Below are 17,277 nucleotides of genomic sequence, written 5' to 3'. Positions count from 1 at the left end.
ATATTTTATAAAAACAAAGAATAGGGTTTTGAATGAAATGGCCTCAAATGCCGTAAAAAAATAAGTAATATATATTTAAATAATTAAATGTTTATTAAAATATTTCAAATTCAGGAATTGTACATGCCTAGCTCTCATCCTACATTCATGAAACAATCGTCAGAAAATGTGGGATTTTTTTATTACATATTACATACTAATATTAGGTTTTATTTCAGAACCAATGTTTTTGAAAACTACTTTTCTAATATTCCAGTCTTTTCAATAACAAAATGACTACAATAGCGCTTTTCTAAACGTGTTTTATTTTTTATGATACAATGCAATGTTTTTTTTTTTTATATATATATATTCTATAGTTTAGTTGTGATACTAAGGTAAGCACAAACACACACCTTTCTTAAATTAATTATTTAGAGATGGGTTGTCTTTATTGTAGTTATAAATATATAAGTACATGCATGTCAACACATGAAAATACTTTATATAACTCTAACAATAGTATAAAAATATAAGTTATACATTGTACTGCAACACCAAACCCAACACGATAAAACAGTAAATAAAGTTAAGCTTTGGCTTATAAAAACTACGGCAAGGTAATACTCATTATTTCATTGACATTTAACCGTATGTTTGATCATAGTCTGAGCGCGCTGGATGTGGGATGTTTTCTATAAAAATGTAAGTAGATTCCATGAGAAGTGGGAGGTAGATGAAGAGATGATTTTATAAGCAGAACAGATTCAGTCTTTGGTACCATTAATGCCCCTCAAAGGTCAAAGTTCATTGTTGGAACGACTGCAGCGGCAGCATGTTTCAGGTTTTCAGGAACATCTCCCTGATGATCTGCCATGAGTCCTGCCTCACGGGCATGTTTCCATAGGTGGCTGTTTCCCACAATGCCCTGCTTTCTTAAGTAACCTTGGCGGCAAAAGAGAGGTGGGGTACGACTGGTGAGGGACAGAAGGAAACAGGATTCTGAGGGAAAAGGACACATAGAAGCACATAATAAATGATTAAGTCTTGCAAGAACAGTTGCAAATGTTATTTTTCTGGCATATACACTTCTATTAAAAAATGTGGGTCACATTCATTAAAAAACAGTCTGAATAAAAACATTCATTTCTTAAAAAAAAAAAAAAAACTTTACCGACCCCAAACTTTTGAACAGTGATGTAAGACCAGCAAACAAATGTGTGTTCTAAAAACGTCACGGGAACAGTGAGTTGCAATGTTCCTAAAACGTTAAAATGTCCAGTTTTCTTGTCGTGATTAAAACATCATTTAAGGTTATGTTAGTAACACGGTAATGTTAGTACAGCATTCTCTTAACCTTATTTTTTACTTACAATATAACATTCTTTGAACAAGCAAATACAAACTTTTGTATTGTAAAACATCCAGAATGTGGATATTATTGGCACTCAAATGTCTGACATTTGTGTAGAGTACGTACTGACCAGCATAAAAGGCCCTGAGGTCAGTTTGGAGGCAGTGCTCGAGGAAGCGTCTGAGAGGTTGGCTGTGTGATATGGGCTGATCCCATTCAGTCAGGAAGTCCTCGACCATGTGATGAACGGCCCCGGGTCGCGGTAGTGGCCAGCCAACTGGACGCTGTCTCATGTCTTTCTCTATAGAAACATAAAGCACACTTATTTTAATATTCCAGTACACGGCTGTGGGACATCAACAGAAGGTCCAAAATATATTCTCAAAGACACTACAATCTCATACAATTCCACATATGTGAGAGATCAACGAAACGTGTTAGAGAAGCTCTTCACCTGTAGGTAGTGTGTTGTAGTAATACAGGACGGGATGGAGGAAGTTGGACCTCCAGGCTTTGGTCCATTCTGACTCAGCCCGACCGGGCCCAAGCGTATCAGTCCGGTTCAGTCCATACTGCATGACCAAAACCAGAAGACCATGATCTGAGAGAGGCCGACCAGATAGAGCAGACAGCTGGGGCAGAGCCTGCAGGGGAAACTCCTCCAGACACTCACAGTAAGACCTGTGGAAGGAGGATTCAGAGCAGCCATATTTCATTTGACATACAATTACAGTCCCTTCAATATGTCATCAAGGATAATCCTTGAGTTTTGTGTCCACTGGACGTTTAAACTACTGTTGAAAGTTTGGGTTTGGAAAATAATACTTTGATTCAGGAAGACGCATTAAATTGATCAAAAGTGACAGAAATCTTTTGTAACATCATACATTTACCATTTCAAATAGATGCTGTTCTTTTGGACTTTCTATTTATTAAATATTCCTGAAAGAAAATGTATCATGGTTTAAAAAAAAAAACCATGAAGCAGCACAACTGTTTTTCAACATTGATAATAATAGTAAATGTTTGATTTTTGACGGATCATGTGACACTGAAGATGCTGAAAATTCAGCTTTGATATCACAGGAATAAATTACATTTTAAAATATATTACAATAGAAAACAGCTATTTCAAATTGTAATAATATTTCACAATATAACTGATTTTACTGTGTTTTGATCAAATAAATGCAGCCTTGTTCAGCAAAAGTGACTTCTTTTAAAAACATTAAAAAAAAAATCTAAAATCCAAACCAGTTCCAAACATTTTTGACCAATAGTGTTTATTGAGTATTTCATCCGCAGAATGATTGACACCCAGATATGACATATTGTCTCTTGAAACATCTCTTACCCTCGCAGTAAAATAATGTCCCCAAGAACCGCAAACATTTGGTACGGTCCAGAGGCTTCATTCACCCTCTTAAGAATCCAAGACTGCAGCTGACTGATGGGTAATGTTGTAGCAGGCCAGGCAACGTTATGGTAACGTTGCTCCAGGATTTTATGAACAGCACGCACTGTAGTAGCAAAACAGAGAAACTTTAATATGACCTACATTCTTATGAAGTGAAATCTTATGCTTAAGTGAGGTGTAATGCTTACCAGTGTAGCGGAACCCATGAACAAATCCACCAGCAGACGATCGATAATCTCTGGAGTGGGCTGCCGTACCCAGGACAAACATGTTGGGCGTCCCTCTGCCTTCATACCAGGCTGTCACTCCTGGCAAGCGGCCTCGGGCACCGCTGCTTTGGGGCGGCCGTGCAGATCTGGATAAATTATGAAAATACTTTGTCAATCTGAAAATAATTCACATTCAGAAACGTAACCGGTCAAATCTTACCCATCAAAAATGGAGAAGTTAAAACGGAAGCCCAGGCAGCGGATCACTCGGTCGTACGGCTGTCTGAGGGAGAAGTTATCAGTGTGGTAACCAGGCAGATTTTGACCGGTGACCTCTGAAATGTTCTTGCCATTCTGGTCATCAAGCAGTTCAGTAAGAGTTAAATACAGCGGCTCCTTTCCCACCACCGATGTTCGACTTCTTTTCTTTGCTGTTCTTCTTTTCCCACCATCTTTTCCTCTACGGACAATGGCGATATCCTCCAGTCTTCCCTCTACTAGACCATCTAGAGATTTCAACTGGTACGTGTCTAATAGCTCATTATTTACTGCCCTAAAAAAACAGAAATGTTAAAGTCACCATGAAATCAAAATGGACAGTACTTGAATTCAGAACGTTGCAGTGTTTATTATAAATGATTTATCCATGCATGTCATCATTTATTTATTTTTTATTCACGTGCACCCTGCAAACAACATCTGTTCTCTTCAAGATGCGTGTCTCGATGGAGGGCGAGACTGAGGGGCCGTTTACACGACGCCATTTTTAACTGAAAACATTCCATGCGTTTTTTTGGGCTGTTCATTTACACAACGTTGGCGTTTTGAGGGCTTGAAAACACAAACATTGGACAATGGGTTTCAAAGTGCAAGTTCTTAAAAACGATACCGTTACCGTCTCCATGTAAACTATAAAAACGTGACGTCAAGCGTATTGCGTGTTCAGTCTATAGGCGCATAGTGTTTAATGTGACATCGCCAACTACTGGCCTGGCAGCTTGATAAAGTGTTTTAGTCGTTTTCGCAGATCCTTGTGAACTGGGATTGTTTTAACAACGCTGTTGCCTGTACGCGGAAAAAAGCAAAAGTAAAACTTTTCCGTGTTTAGTACATCGTTTTCGTGTAAACACCCTAAATCTCCTCACAACAAACTGCAAACTGGCATTCAGATCTGCCTTCATTTAATTAGCAACACCCAACTTCCTACAATCCAATCAATTCCCGAAGGACGAAATAAAGTCCTGCCCTACATTCTTTCTCATTCCAAAAGCCGTTTTACTTGGATATACTTCACAATATGGAAGAAAAGCCTATCGCAACTTCCATTTCATGCTGACTTTAATTTCAACTTAAGATATGTACATTTTCACTTAAGGTGCGGTAACATTAGCCAAATTCCATGGGCAAAAAAGGTCTATTGTCAATAGTATAGCGATGTATGAAGTAGGAATGTGCGAGAGACTGCTGTTAGCCGATATTGGAAATAAGTTTACATTTTTTATTTAGCACATTTATGTTTTGCTTTATTTTTTTTTACAAAGGCTATGTTCAATGTGGCTATGTGGGGGGATTAACCAACGAAAAAAATAATAATCAACCCACGGCAGCAACTTATAAGTAGCCCAGTTCCACGGGACTTGGCAACACTGATTGTAATCATCCAATAAGTGCCCTCTGATTTTAGTGGAAGGGTCACAGATAGGTTTAGTGCTGTGATTATTTGAGAAGAATAGGACTGAAACGTTAATCCTACCTGGATAAATGTGACCATGGACCACAAAACCAGTGACATGGGTCAATTTTTTTAAATTGAGATTTATACATCATCTGGAGGCTGAATAAATACACTTTCCATTGATGTATGGTTTGTTAGGATAGGACAATATTTGGCCGAGAAAATCTGGAATCTGAGGGTGCAAAAAAAAAAAAAATTGAAACATTGAGAAAATCACCTTTAAAGTTGTTCATTTATGTTCGCGATTGTGCTGCATTCACTCAGAAAAATACATGGTTTATACATTTATGGTAGGAAATTTACTAAATATCTTCATGGAACATGATCTTTACTTAATATCCTAATGATTTTTGGCATAAAAGAAAAATCACTAATTTTGACCCATACAATGTATTGTTGGCTATTGCCACAAATATACCCGTGCGACTTGTGACTGGTTTTGTGATCCAGGGTCACAAATCACTTGTGGATTTTTGGTTGCAGACTTGAAAAACTTAATTTAATCCATTTTGCAAAAAGATGGACAGAGCGGATTAAATACCTGAGGTCCCCAACGTAGTGTGTCTGCCATGCGAGACGTACTGGGCTGGGACTATACAAGTGAATCCGGCTCGCTCTTCCCAAGATGCTTTGGGCTGTCTCAAAGGCGGAGTTTCCTTTGCCGAGGATTAACACAGCTTGTTCTTTAAACTCCTCGGGATCAGTGGGAATAGACTCATAACCCTCCACCAGGTCAGAGCCAAGAAAATCCACCTGCTGAGGAACCCAAAGGCCTGTAGACACCAACAGGACACTATAGAGACCAAAAAAAATTAAATGACATAAAACATGTTATGAAGGCATTTCAGAAAGCACTTGAAAATATTATAAAATAAAAATAAATGAATGTAGTTACTATACCTGCACTGATAATTGACACCATTCTGATCGGACAGGATGTAGCCTCGGTTTCCATTCAATTCTGATGCTTTAATTTTCCCTATATCAGCTCCATATTTAACCTTCAGCCCCAGCTCTTTCTCAAACATCGAAAGGTAACGTGGGAAGTCATCAGCGTTGGGGTAAAGCTCCCGGCTTATTCGCTGAAACAGGAGGTCGGGCCTGTCACTCAACAGGGAGTTCCAATCATGACGCAAGTTGAATTCCTTGTTCCGCCTCCCAGTGTATATTTTATTAATGCTGATGAGCTTTCTGTGCCGGGGATATCTGAAAGGAATACAGTAAAGAAACAATGGTTCGGCTTCAAGAAAGAAAGTTTGCAACCTATATAAATAAATGTTAAGATACTGAAAGCAAATGAGTTACATTGCATTATATTTGAATTATGTTGCATGTTACATTAGATATAATTAAAACTACCATAAATGTATGTTTTACTCAATTATGTTCCCTTTTTACTGCAGTATTTTGCAATCATTTAGTTCACATTCCTAGTTGAAATTGCTGTAGCTCAGTTTAAGAAAACATCCTTTGTCATTCAGATTTTCACGTACATGTTGAAGAAGCTTCCAGGTCCCGTGTTTCTCTCTAGAATGATGTAATCTCTCTGGCTCCGGGACAGAAAGTAGCCCATCTGGAGCCCTGCAGGACCAGCTCCCAGCACACAGTACTCATGGCTCACTGTGTTGTTACGGCCATGAAGAGCAGAACCAGAAGTGGCCAGGGACAGGACACACAGGAGCCTGGAGAGAAGCTGAATCACACTCATGAGGCCTTGGGATGGAAATAAAAACAGCAGTTTATTAGAGCCAGCCGCTCTACCTGTAATAAACGGTTCCCCTTTAAATCATTACTGATAATTAATCATGCATTTGTTCGGTTTTATTCAAACTAAAATTAACTGCAGATGGATACATGCTGAGAATAATAAGCTTTTAAACTATAACTATCATGTAATAAAGCATACACAATAAACACATAACTAAGAATAAAGGTAAACACAGTAATTGAGAATAGAAATACAAACTATAAAATCATAGACATTATATAATACTTTTTTATATATAGGTACGTTTACTGATATATGGCTCCCCTGTTCCAATACTGGGGATGCGGTGGCAACATCCAACACATGTAAGAGCGAAAAACACATATATAGTGTAAATATATTGGCATTAAATCAACGTACCGTCAAATACAGCTGCTCCTGTGATCCTTTAGTAACAGAAAGTATGGAAATAAAAGGCAGGCATTTCGTAAACTACATCTTTGCGATTGCACGGATTTCATAACATCTTCCACGGACAGAGCGTGCTTTTGACGTCACGAAATGGATGGACGTCTAACCAACCAATGAGAGACCAGAGGGGCGTGACCAAATAGTTCACGCCCACTTAAAAGCTGGTTCTGTTGATTCTTGTGGCATCAAAGTGTTTTGGTTTTATTTCCTGCAATTTTTTAATAATAATAATAAAAAAGTAGACTATCTTTTTTTTGAAAGTTACATTAAAACTGTTATTATGTCATGTTAAAAACATCATTTATTTTTTCATTTTTTCAAATGCTTTCCAGATGTTTCGCTTTTACCCTTGTCTCAGACCCAGACTTTCTTTATTTAATTGCGTGTATTTGCTTAACAAAGATTGCACGCATGTGTTGGACATTGTTGGCAGATAAATTAAACGAACTAGTATTAGTCGAACTAGATGAACTAGTCCTATAAAAGAGTTTTTTATATATATTTTAAATATTTAAAATTATGATTTTTTTTTTACTAAAATATGTATATTTAATAAACTGAAATCAAGATTTATTTTGAAATAATTCACAAAAAAAAGAAGCAAATTATTGCATTAAACTCATGATTAAACTACACTGTCATGTTTCTGAGATTTTGCTGTGTCATGTTTAGAAACACACCAACAAAGAAACAGTAGCCTACAGTCATGAAATCATCGTCAACTATAAAATGCCCCATAATATATTTAAAAAAAAAAATTTATTACTCTAAATAACAAACTTTGCAACACACTTTCTAACTTTATAACCCATATAAACATATTTGACTGAAACAAATTATGTTGACCTCATGTGACTTTGTCATGAGAAACCATTGAGTTCTCTCAGTCGAAAAAAGACTCCAGTCATGGTTAGTGTAAGCATGTGGAACTATTTTTACAGTCTATCTATGATGTGGAACTACCTCGACATTTTCACTTCCCTTTTCACTAAATCTAGTGACTCAGATAGGAAGGAAAGCGTATAAAAACGAAGTGGCGCAGTTAGAGATCATAGCCTCTGTGAACACTGACTGTGTGAAGAACCGAGAGACACAGCAACAAGCACGCACAAGGACATCGACATCGCAAGTAAGCTGGTAAAACTTTATGTAAATATATTACAGTGGACATTGTGACATTTGATAACAAATATTTGTTGTTTTAGGGATGGAATCCATGAAAAGCAAACCGAGAGATGGCACTGACAGGTAAAAATGTCTAACCACATTAATTCCATAGTGATTATGAGAACAGCATTTAAGCCAAAAGTAGAAGCTACAGCAATTGCAGATGTAATGGATATTGTTACAGTGCTAGATATAGAGTCAGTGATTCTTAAAAGCACAAGTATATAAATCAGTGAGTGAGTGTGTCATGTGGTCTTTGCAGTGATCTGTCTGAGCAGATAAAAGCAGCCACCAAAGACAGTCATGTCCGAGCTGAGAACACACAACTGATGCTCAACTACCAGAGAGGACAGATCACGCAAACACAGTACAAGGTAAATATAACTGCACAAAGATCATTAATTTCCAATCAGGATGCAAACAAACAATGGGGACTGTAACATGTAAACAAATAGATTAACTAACCTAACAATAAAGGGGTTTAAAATAAATGTTTTTAGGAAAATATGAGGAATTGTATTTTAAAACATTCTAAAAGCTTTACAATATAACCAACAAAAAGTACCAAAAATGATCTTGAGAGTGCTGAGGGTTTTGGGGGCATGCTACGTTTTCAGACATGTACCATCATAAAACAGGGTATTTTAAAATACTTTAGATTACTATATTTAGTAATCGTTCAACTCTATGGTTTATATCAAAGTAACATGGTTATACCATGTGATGTGCCTACTGTAACTAACAACTAGTTTGATAAGTGATTTATCAGTCGAACATGTCTTTGATTCATCGGTGTATTACGTTTTAAATGCAATTTTTACTTCCTATAGGCCACTGGAAAATGTTAATTTACAGAAAATGTGCAAATTTAAGGCTATACATTTAAATGTATGAATTATACTACATATTGTTTGCAAAAAGTTTAAAATAGATTAAATATCTCTTAAACAGATATCATCAGATTTCACATTATCAGTAATAATAATAAATAGTGTTAAGAAGTCTGAGAAACTTCAACAAGTCGTCAGTACTTTTTTCGTAAGGTTAAGTGGGGTTTTATATAGAACACTAGGGTTCTTGACTTAATTTTAAAGAACGCTTTATGACAACATGGTTCTATAGTCATAATACTTTCGTGTTTAACAGGTAATTTAACTTTTTTTCCTAGTAATATAGTGCGACTTTAATTTGTAAAATTTAATTTCAATTAAAAATGAATTAAAACTAAATCCATAAAGTGATCCCATGATGAGAACCCCTAAAAGGTTCTATATACGAAGCGTCTGACAGAACCCTTTAAGGTTCTATGGAACCTTTTCTTCTAAGAGTGTACTAACAGCTAACTTCATCTGTGTCATGTGTAATCATTTCAAGTTGCTCTCCATGTGTTTCCAGCTTCTGCTGTGTTCTCTGTATGAGATCTACCAAGCGCTAGAGGAAGAGCTGGACAGGAACGCTGACCATCCTTCCGTTCAGCCCATCTACTTCCCTCAGGAGCTGGCCAGACTGGAGTCTCTGGAGCTGGACCTGGAGCACTTCTTTGGTCCCCACTGGAGGAAGAGAATAACAGTGCCTGCCGCCACACACAGATACGCACAGAGATTGAGAGAGGCGAGTGTGTCATCATCTCTTTAAGTGGAATGCATGAGGATGTGAAATTTCAGCAGATTCTCATTCTAACTCAGCGCTCTCTGTTCCCTTTAGATTGGCAAGAACAGTCCGGATCTTCTGGTGGCACATGCCTATACACGCTATCTCGGCGACCTGTCTGGAGGCCAAGTGCTGGGCAAAATTACCCAGAAATCCTTGGGATTGAGCGGCACCAAGGGGATTGTATTCTTCTCGTTTCCTGGAGTGACGAGCCCCAACAGATTCAAGCAGCTGTACAGGAGCAGAATGAACAGCATCGATTTAACAGAACAGCAGAGACGGGAAGTGCTGGATGAGGCTATCAGAGCTTTTGAGTTCAACATTGAGGTCAGCACCTGATATCTTCTTTTATAGTTTGGGATCAGTTACATAAAAAAAAAAAAAAAAAATTAATACTCTTATTCAGCAAGGATGCATTAGATTGATCAAAAGCAAGATATTTGTTACAGCTGAAAATTCAGCTTTGCCGCACAAGAATAAATTACATTTGAAAATATATTTAATTAGAAAACTGTTATTTTATATTTTAATATTTCACAATAAAATTTTTTATTGTATTTTGTAATCAAATTAATGCAGCCTTGGTGAGAATATATAACTTCTTTGAAAAACAAAAAAATATTACTATGGATAGATGGATGGATATAGAACAATAATCGATGGATGGATGGATGGATGGATATAGAACGATAATCGATAGATGGATGGATATAGAACAATAATTGATGAATGGATGGATATAGAACGATAATCGATGGATAGATGGATGGATATAGAATGATAATCGATGGATAGATGGAAAGATATAGAACAATAATTGATGAATGGATGGATATAGAACGATAATCGATGGATAGGTGGATGAATATAGAACAATAATCGATGGATAGATGGATGAATATAGAACAATAATCGATGGATAGATGATGGATATAGAATGATAATTGATGAATGGATGGATATAGAATGATAATTGATGGATAGATGGATGGATATAGAACAATAATTGATGAATGGATGGATATAGAATGATAATTGATGGATAGATGGATGGATATAGAACAATAATCGATGGATAGATGGATGGATATAGAACAATAATTGATGAATGGATGGATATAGAACGATAATCGATGGATAGAAGGATGGATATAGAATGATAATCGATGGCTGGATGGATATAGAATGATAATCGATGGCTGGATGGATATAGAATGATAATTGATGGATAGATGGATGGATATAGATCAATAATCAATGGATGGATGGATGGATATAGAACGATAATCGATAGATGGATGGATAGAGAACAATAATCAATGGCTGGATGGATATAGAATGATAATTGATGGATAGATGGATGAATATAGAACAATAATCGATGGATAGATGATGGATATAGAATGATAATTGATGGATAGATGGATGGATATAGAACAATAATCGATGGATGGATGGAGATAGAACAATAATCGATGGATGGATGGATGGATATGGAACGATAATCAATGGATGGATGATGGATATAGAACAATAATCGATAGATGGATGGATATGGAACGATAATCGATGGATAGGTGGATGGATATAGAATGATAATTGATGGATCGATGGATGGATTATAGATAGAACGAGGGATAGATAGATGGAGATTGAATTACTTTTGGATCTATCTAGTGTTCTAAGTCTAGACATTCTTACAAGAAAATAAGGTTGAAAAAATTTGAGGCGCGACTTTAAAAGTTTGTTTTTATTTGTCATTTCAGGTTTTTGATGATCTTCAGAAAATGCTGAGCATCACAGAGGAAGCTTCAAGTGAGTATCAAAAAAATAAGTCAAAAATGAGCTATAAATAGTACATGTACACTGTAATGTTTTTGTTACAATCTCGCTTTTTGTTTGTTTAGGTGAAAAAGGAAACGACGCAGCATCCAAAACTCCAAAAACCTTCTCCAACTCTCCGATGCTCCAGTTTGCATTAGGTGTGGGAATCACTCTGGCAACTGTTGGAATGGGAGTTTATGCTTTTTGATTCAGAACATTTTATACTCGTCTGTGTGTAACATCTTAATACCACGACTAGGTCAAACCTAACCAAGATCTTTAACCAACACTAGTCATGGAGACTCAGTAATAAATCAAGTTCATTTAAGTGATCCAAATAGTCATTATTTAGTTTTAGACATAACTTAAAGGTCTCATGTCAGCACAATTTTCCTTTAAAATATTTAAAATAATTAAAATATTTTGTGCATTCAATGATTTTATCAGTCCATCAATGTGATTTTTTTTATATGTATTCCTGAAAAATTCAATAAAATTGAACTTTAAAAAAACAAAACAATACTGATTTATGTTTTCTGTTAAAAGAGACCAGAATATTAATTTCTTAAATTGCTTTATTGTTTCCATACAAAAGTCATATCTTTAGTTCGACAAGTGACATTAGATTTGTGGCGCATTGCGCACACATTAAGACAGTAAAGCAGTGTTGCTATGGTAGCATTTGACATCATAGCAAGCTTCGACAGAGCAAGATGAGAATAATTACTCATTACTAACAGTAAGATTGATAAACAGGACATTTCTCCAGCGATAGAGTGTCCAACACAACTATGTACAATAAATCTGAATTGTATATAATTTTTGCGGAGATGTGTTCCGATCAGATGTCCGGCTCTGCTGACAGGATTATGCGTGAAGCAAACACACAACATCATCGGCTCTACTTGACCCTGTAAAGAACCTTCCTCTGCATGCGGTGCTGCAGCTCACCCCTCCTCATCATCAGATGAAGGACCTTGTGAATGGCGTGTTCTGGGTATTTCTGTTCAGAGAAGAGGAGGAGAATTTAACTGACGCTGTAACTGCACATTGACAGTGAAGAATAGTGATGTGAGAAGTTGAGCTTCAACTCACCTGTTTGGTGAAATCCTGTATAATGCTGTGTTCAGACACCTGGGAGCCGATGGCGAAGCGTCTCTTCAGCTGTTTTTCTATGCGGGAGATCATCTCCTGATCCTCCTGAGTGGTGAATCCTTCCACACCTAACGTTACAGACATACAGCATACATCAGACTCTCCAGCTACATTTAAAGAGGCTAGAAAGGGCAGGGGCTCAATGACAGTAATCCGGCTGGTTTTTACTGAACATTTTTGGTACAAATTCCACGGTTGTAAACATGGCTCATGATCATTTATCTGGCCAGCATAGCTGAGGTTTTGTCAACTGAGAGAATGCGAGTTTTAGGCGCATCAGATACAACAGGCTGAAAATGGCAATATCTATCTATCTATCTATAAAAAAATACACACATATATACACATAAACACACACACACACACATACACACATACATACATATATATATTTTTTTATAAGGGATGAGAATTATTGGCTGTAGCCAATATTGGCTGTTTTAGAATGATGGAAACACTGAGCTCATGATGCTTAAATATATGGAAAGTTAAACAAATTTATAAATAATTGTATTTGCGACAAATTAGAGAATGTCTATTTTGGCAATATTAAAAACCTATTTATTATTTGTTAAGTTTAACTACAACAAAGTTTTTTTTGTGTCAATTTGAAAAGTGATTTATGTAAGCAATAAGGTACAAGAGGCTGTGCTGTATCGTGACTAAGAAACGGCTGAAGGGCGTTGTTAGGCACGACGCGAAGCGGAGTGCCTGCAACCCCTTCAAGCCGTTACTTATTCACGATACAGCACTTGCCTCGAGTACCTTACTGCTTTTATAAAACAGTTAGCACACAATACAACTATTAAAGCCGAAAAACATGCATCTATGCAACTTTTCTGAAGTAAAATCACTAAAAGCCTTCCTTCCGCTGGAAAAAATAGTCCCTGACCATAAACAGCAACAAAAGTTACATACATTATTTCGCCAATAGATGGCGGCAAAGACCGTCTTTATGAGTGAGTCAGTCAGTAGAGAAGACTTACATTGAATGGAATCAAACTTGTGAACACGGAAAAGGAAGACGCAACTGACAGGTGAATATGGGCACGGAAAGACCCCTTAACTGTTAAAAGGACAAGATATCGCAGCGGACATTCAAACGGATTTTTTTTTATTTTATTACGAATATGACGGACCTGAAGGAAAATGCTATATCTACTGTAAATGCAGGTACACTCGCTTACTCGATCTCTCACAATACTCTTCAATGAACAATATCGATGAGATCAAACATGTGTTTAAGTTACTAAGAGTGGTTGCTAGGGGTGTTGTGTAGTGATACATAGAACAGTTGGGTGAAGCGGTCATAGCCGTGTTTTATCGTGAATAAAACACAGCTATTGACCAATCAGAATCAAGGATTGGAACTAACCGTTTTATAAATATTCATTTATAATGTATATGATTTTTCAATTATTAAATTGATTACTTCATTTATTTTTAGGGGCAGTCCTAACCCTCCATAGGGATCTACTGTGATATGCAGGGCTGTCAAAATGAACGCCGTAACATGTGATACATTTTTTTTTTGTTTAATGTGTTAAAAATATTTAACGCAATTATCGTAGCATCCATTTTATCGTCATATTTTGGTTAGCGTTACATTATATGATCACGCTCTTATTCATGCAAATGCTTTTAAACCATTCAAGCGCGATAAGCTACTAGTGAATCTCCTGTCTGTGTGACACACAAAACTCATGCGCACAAAGATACGCGCCAGTTCTCTTTCGCGCTTGAACGAGCATTAACACACAGAATTAAGCCAAAATGACAGTTGTCAAGTATTCTCATAAGAGCAGTCTTAAATGAGTTAAATAACGTCTTAAATTAACTTCAGAATCGCATCATGAGCGGCAGATTTCAGTAGCAGTATTAGTATCAATAAAACTGCCCTTCATTCACAAAAAAGATGCCATTACAAGAAATATTTAAAGTATCCTGTCTTTATGTTGTTTCTACATTCATTTGAAGAGTAACTGAAATTATTATAAATAAAAAACGCCAATGGTTATAATTACAGAAAAATTACGCGATTTAGTGAAATTTTCACTAGAAAAATTTGTTTATTCTCTGCTTTAGAGACCAACACACTTACCGGAGAGACTGCCGGACATAGCCGCGTCTAGCGTGGACACCTGGAAGAGTCTCAGCGCCTCGTCCACCTCTTCCTCTCCAGCGATGGGCTGCAGCTTCATCTTAGCCAGAGACTCCGCAATGCGCACCACGGCCTCCAGCTGCCTGCAGTACGACAAATGATCAACCACTTTATAATAACATAGCCAGACAAGTGCTGTGTTTGAAATAAGCAATGGTACTGCATACAGACTGGTGAATATGCCTCTGGGCTCCTGTATGTAAATATACACTTTGAGGGACAAACTGAGTAAAAACAGGTTTCATATTCCTGAATTCAGTTGTTACCTGACAGTGATGGGGATGGACGCACGTCTGTCAATCTCTCTCTCGTGTTCCCTCGCTCCGCTTCTCATCACCACATATCTGTTCTTCAGTTTCTCTGCGGCGGCCGCAGACAGGCGGGGTCCACATTTCCTGTTTAAGAGTTGACAACGTATTTAACTCAGATGACAACACCGTTTCCATCCAAAGCTGTGAATTTAAAGGGGTGGTTGATTATGATTTCACTTTTCTAACTTTAGTTAGTGTGTAATGTTGCTGTTTGAACAAACAACATCTGCAAAGTTACAATGCTCAAAGTTCAAAGCAAATATCTATATCTATTTGCTTTTAAAGAAATTGTTTTTTAAGGACTAGAACAAACAGCTGGTAGGGACTACATGAGATTCCTCCTCGGTTAATGACATCACCAACCCTAACATTTACATAAACCCCGCCCCCGGAACACAATTTAAAGATTATCATGACAGAATATGCTAATCAATGACTAGAAGATAGTTAACTCCACATCCGCTGCATAAATTCATCAACTAACCATTCAGAAATGTCCTGTCGCACTCTACATCTTGAGTTTCTCCATTATTGTCCGACTCCAGTTTAAACAAAAAAGGCTAAAAGTTTTGAAATTTTCAGTGCATGTCTGTGTGAGGTAAAAGGACACAAGATGTTGAAGCTCCACCCTCTGTGACGGAAGCAGCAGCTCATTTGCATTTAAAGGAACAGACACAAAAATGGTGCGTTTTTGCTCACCCTCAAAAAGTTACAATTTGAACATGCTATATAAAAATATCTGGGGTATTTTGAGCCAGGCACGTGCACAGGTAGGGCTCAACCTGTGCAGAGCACATGCCCTTTTTGCCCTTACACTCTGAAGTGCCCTTTTTTGGGTGGTGGTTTTTTTTAAATTTTTTTTTTTAATCAATGCTATTGGTTACCATTTACGTCTGTCTGTCTGTCTGTTTTACAAATATTTAGCCAATGAAAGTTCTTAAAATGAACTTGTGTAAATCGTATTCGATCCTCAAGCTGTCAGTATGCTGATAACTCCGCCCCCTCTATATTCACTGAATCCTGAAGTTCCACAGCAGCCGCACAGTAGACAGCAGCTGAACGAAGTTTTGCGAAGGGTAAATAAATATCTTGTTGTTTGAATAAGTAGGCTACTACTAAACACTATGTCTATAAAGGCTAGTATTTTATTTATTTGATATATAAATCAATAACTCACTGAGACTCACTGAGACATGTGGGACGTCGCCTGAGACTGAGAGGTACGGCTAGCATTTGCCATCTAGTCATAGCCAATACATAGACACTTAAATAGCCTGTGCATTCAGTAGCATTTCATCTTTTATAAAATGCGATTTTGGCCAAATGTATTTTACAGCAGGAAAAACTGAGCGCCCATATAGGTACAACAAACTAGTTTGTAACCTGTTGATGAAAATGTAATGTGATGCCGCCGGCGCCGTTTTAATGACGGACAAAAAATGCACATTTGCACACATTCGCTGGTCCAAAACTATATACTGATGATAAGTAACACAACAACATATAATTTGTTTTTACCATCGGAAAAATAACAGCTGCGCCCCCGCGCTGTTTCGTACTGGAACTTACACAAAGCGACGAGTGATCCTCGTCACCTAGGTAACATATATTTCTAAGAAATTTCTTCTTTGATTTATGATTGCTGATACACTTAATTTATTAACATTTAGACTAATCATGTTATGGTTAATTCAAGGCTGTTAATATGCACGTATTATCTAGCTAATTTTTTAATCTATAGCCTATTCTATACTTTCCGCTCGTCCTCACATGGTTTTACTACAGTAATATTGTACTAGTGACTTAAAAAAAACATTACAGAAGATCACTGTGAAATCTGTATATTGTATCATGCACAATGTAATTCATGATTTAATTCATTCCAAGGCTTCATTTATTTGATCCAAAATACAGCAAAAACAGTAATATTGTGAAATATTTTTACAATTTAAAATAACTGTTTTCTATTTGAATATATTTTAAAATGTAATTTATTTCTGTGATCAAAGCTGCATTTTCAGCATCATTACTCCAGTTCAGTACTCTTCAGTGTCACGTGATCCTTCAGAAATGCTTTTCACTGCAACTGTAGGCCTACTTTTCACACTATTTTTTATTTTATTTTTTTATTGCTGG

The 17,277-nt window shown here is 36.8% G+C and overlaps 3 protein-coding genes across 4 annotated transcripts in view; 1 reads left to right on the top strand and 2 right to left on the bottom strand.

Annotated features, from left to right (window-relative positions):
* Window positions 1–407: 407 nt before the first annotated feature.
* On the bottom strand, window positions 408–6,960 carry foxred2 (FAD-dependent oxidoreductase domain containing 2). Its single transcript, XM_084414180.1, has 10 exons — window positions 6,823–6,960; window positions 6,188–6,407; window positions 5,595–5,900; window positions 5,236–5,487; window positions 3,180–3,512; window positions 2,939–3,105; window positions 2,688–2,853; window positions 1,788–2,014; window positions 1,464–1,634; window positions 408–981 (listed from the first exon to the last, which is right to left on the bottom strand). The coding sequence occupies exons 2-10, from the start codon at window positions 6,400–6,402 to the stop codon at window positions 773–775; spliced, it is 2,046 nt and encodes a 681-aa protein (XP_084270306.1). The 5' UTR covers window positions 6,403–6,407; window positions 6,823–6,960; the 3' UTR covers window positions 408–772.
* A 918-nt stretch (window positions 6,961–7,878) lies between these two features.
* Window positions 7,879–12,034, top strand: hmox1a (heme oxygenase 1a). 2 transcript variants are annotated; one of them, XM_084411219.1, is made up of 7 exons: window positions 7,879–8,002; window positions 8,079–8,121; window positions 8,303–8,414; window positions 9,436–9,651; window positions 9,745–10,017; window positions 11,457–11,505; window positions 11,607–12,034. In XM_084411219.1, exons 2-7 carry the CDS (start codon window positions 8,081–8,083, stop codon window positions 11,720–11,722), a joined length of 807 nt encoding a protein of 268 aa, XP_084267345.1. In that variant the 5' UTR covers window positions 7,879–8,002; window positions 8,079–8,080; the 3' UTR covers window positions 11,723–12,034. The 2 variants fall into 2 exon arrangements, with proteins under 2 accessions (XP_084267345.1, XP_084267344.1); XM_084411218.1 differs by having other exon boundaries at window positions 7,882–8,002; window positions 11,598–12,034.
* Window positions 12,035–12,073: 39 nt separating this feature from the next.
* mcm5 (minichromosome maintenance complex component 5) overlaps window positions 12,074–17,277 on the bottom strand; it is a 10,886-nt gene continuing 5,682 nt past the window's right edge. Inside the window, exons 13-16 of the mRNA XM_084411093.1 lie at window positions 15,097–15,225; window positions 14,771–14,913; window positions 12,610–12,737; window positions 12,074–12,517 (exon numbers count right to left, since the gene is read on the bottom strand). Of these exons, the coding sequence (XP_084267219.1) occupies window positions 12,416–12,517; window positions 12,610–12,737; window positions 14,771–14,913; window positions 15,097–15,225 (502 nt within the window). The 3' untranslated portion in view covers window positions 12,074–12,415. The remainder of the gene's footprint in view (window positions 12,518–12,609; window positions 12,738–14,770; window positions 14,914–15,096; window positions 15,226–17,277) is intronic.

This window comes from Rutilus rutilus (genome assembly GCF_951802725.1).
Source record: "Rutilus rutilus genome assembly, chromosome: 1".
Lineage (NCBI taxonomy): Eukaryota > Metazoa > Chordata > Actinopteri > Cypriniformes > Leuciscidae > Rutilus > Rutilus rutilus.
This window is presented reverse-complemented; position numbering and strand designations above follow the sequence as displayed.

What these genes read in the sequence shown, in the direction of transcription:
- foxred2 (XM_084414180.1), bottom strand. Translation starts at nt 6,402, where the DNA reads ATGAGTGTGATTCAGCTTCTCTCCAGGCTCCTGTGTGTCCTGTCCCTG. An exon ending in AACTTCTCCATTTTTGATGG is followed by an intron (nt 3,106 to 3,179) that starts GTAAGATTTGAC and finishes TAATTTATCCAG; the next exon opens with ATCTGCACGGCCGCCCCAAA. An exon ending in TCATGGGTTCCGCTACACTG is followed by an intron (nt 2,854 to 2,938) that starts GTAAGCATTACA and finishes TTGCTACTACAG; the next exon opens with TGCGTGCTGTTCATAAAATC.
- hmox1a (XM_084411218.1), top strand. Translation starts at nt 8,081, where the DNA reads ATGGAATCCATGAAAAGCAAACCGAGAGATGGCACTGACAG. An exon ending in CTTTTGAGTTCAACATTGAG is followed by an intron (nt 10,018 to 11,456) that starts GTCAGCACCTGA and finishes TTGTCATTTCAG; the next exon opens with GTTTTTGATGATCTTCAGAA. An exon ending in CATCACAGAGGAAGCTTCAA is followed by an intron (nt 11,506 to 11,597) that starts GTGAGTATCAAA and finishes TTGTTTGTTTAG; the next exon opens with GTGAAAAAGGAAACGACGCA.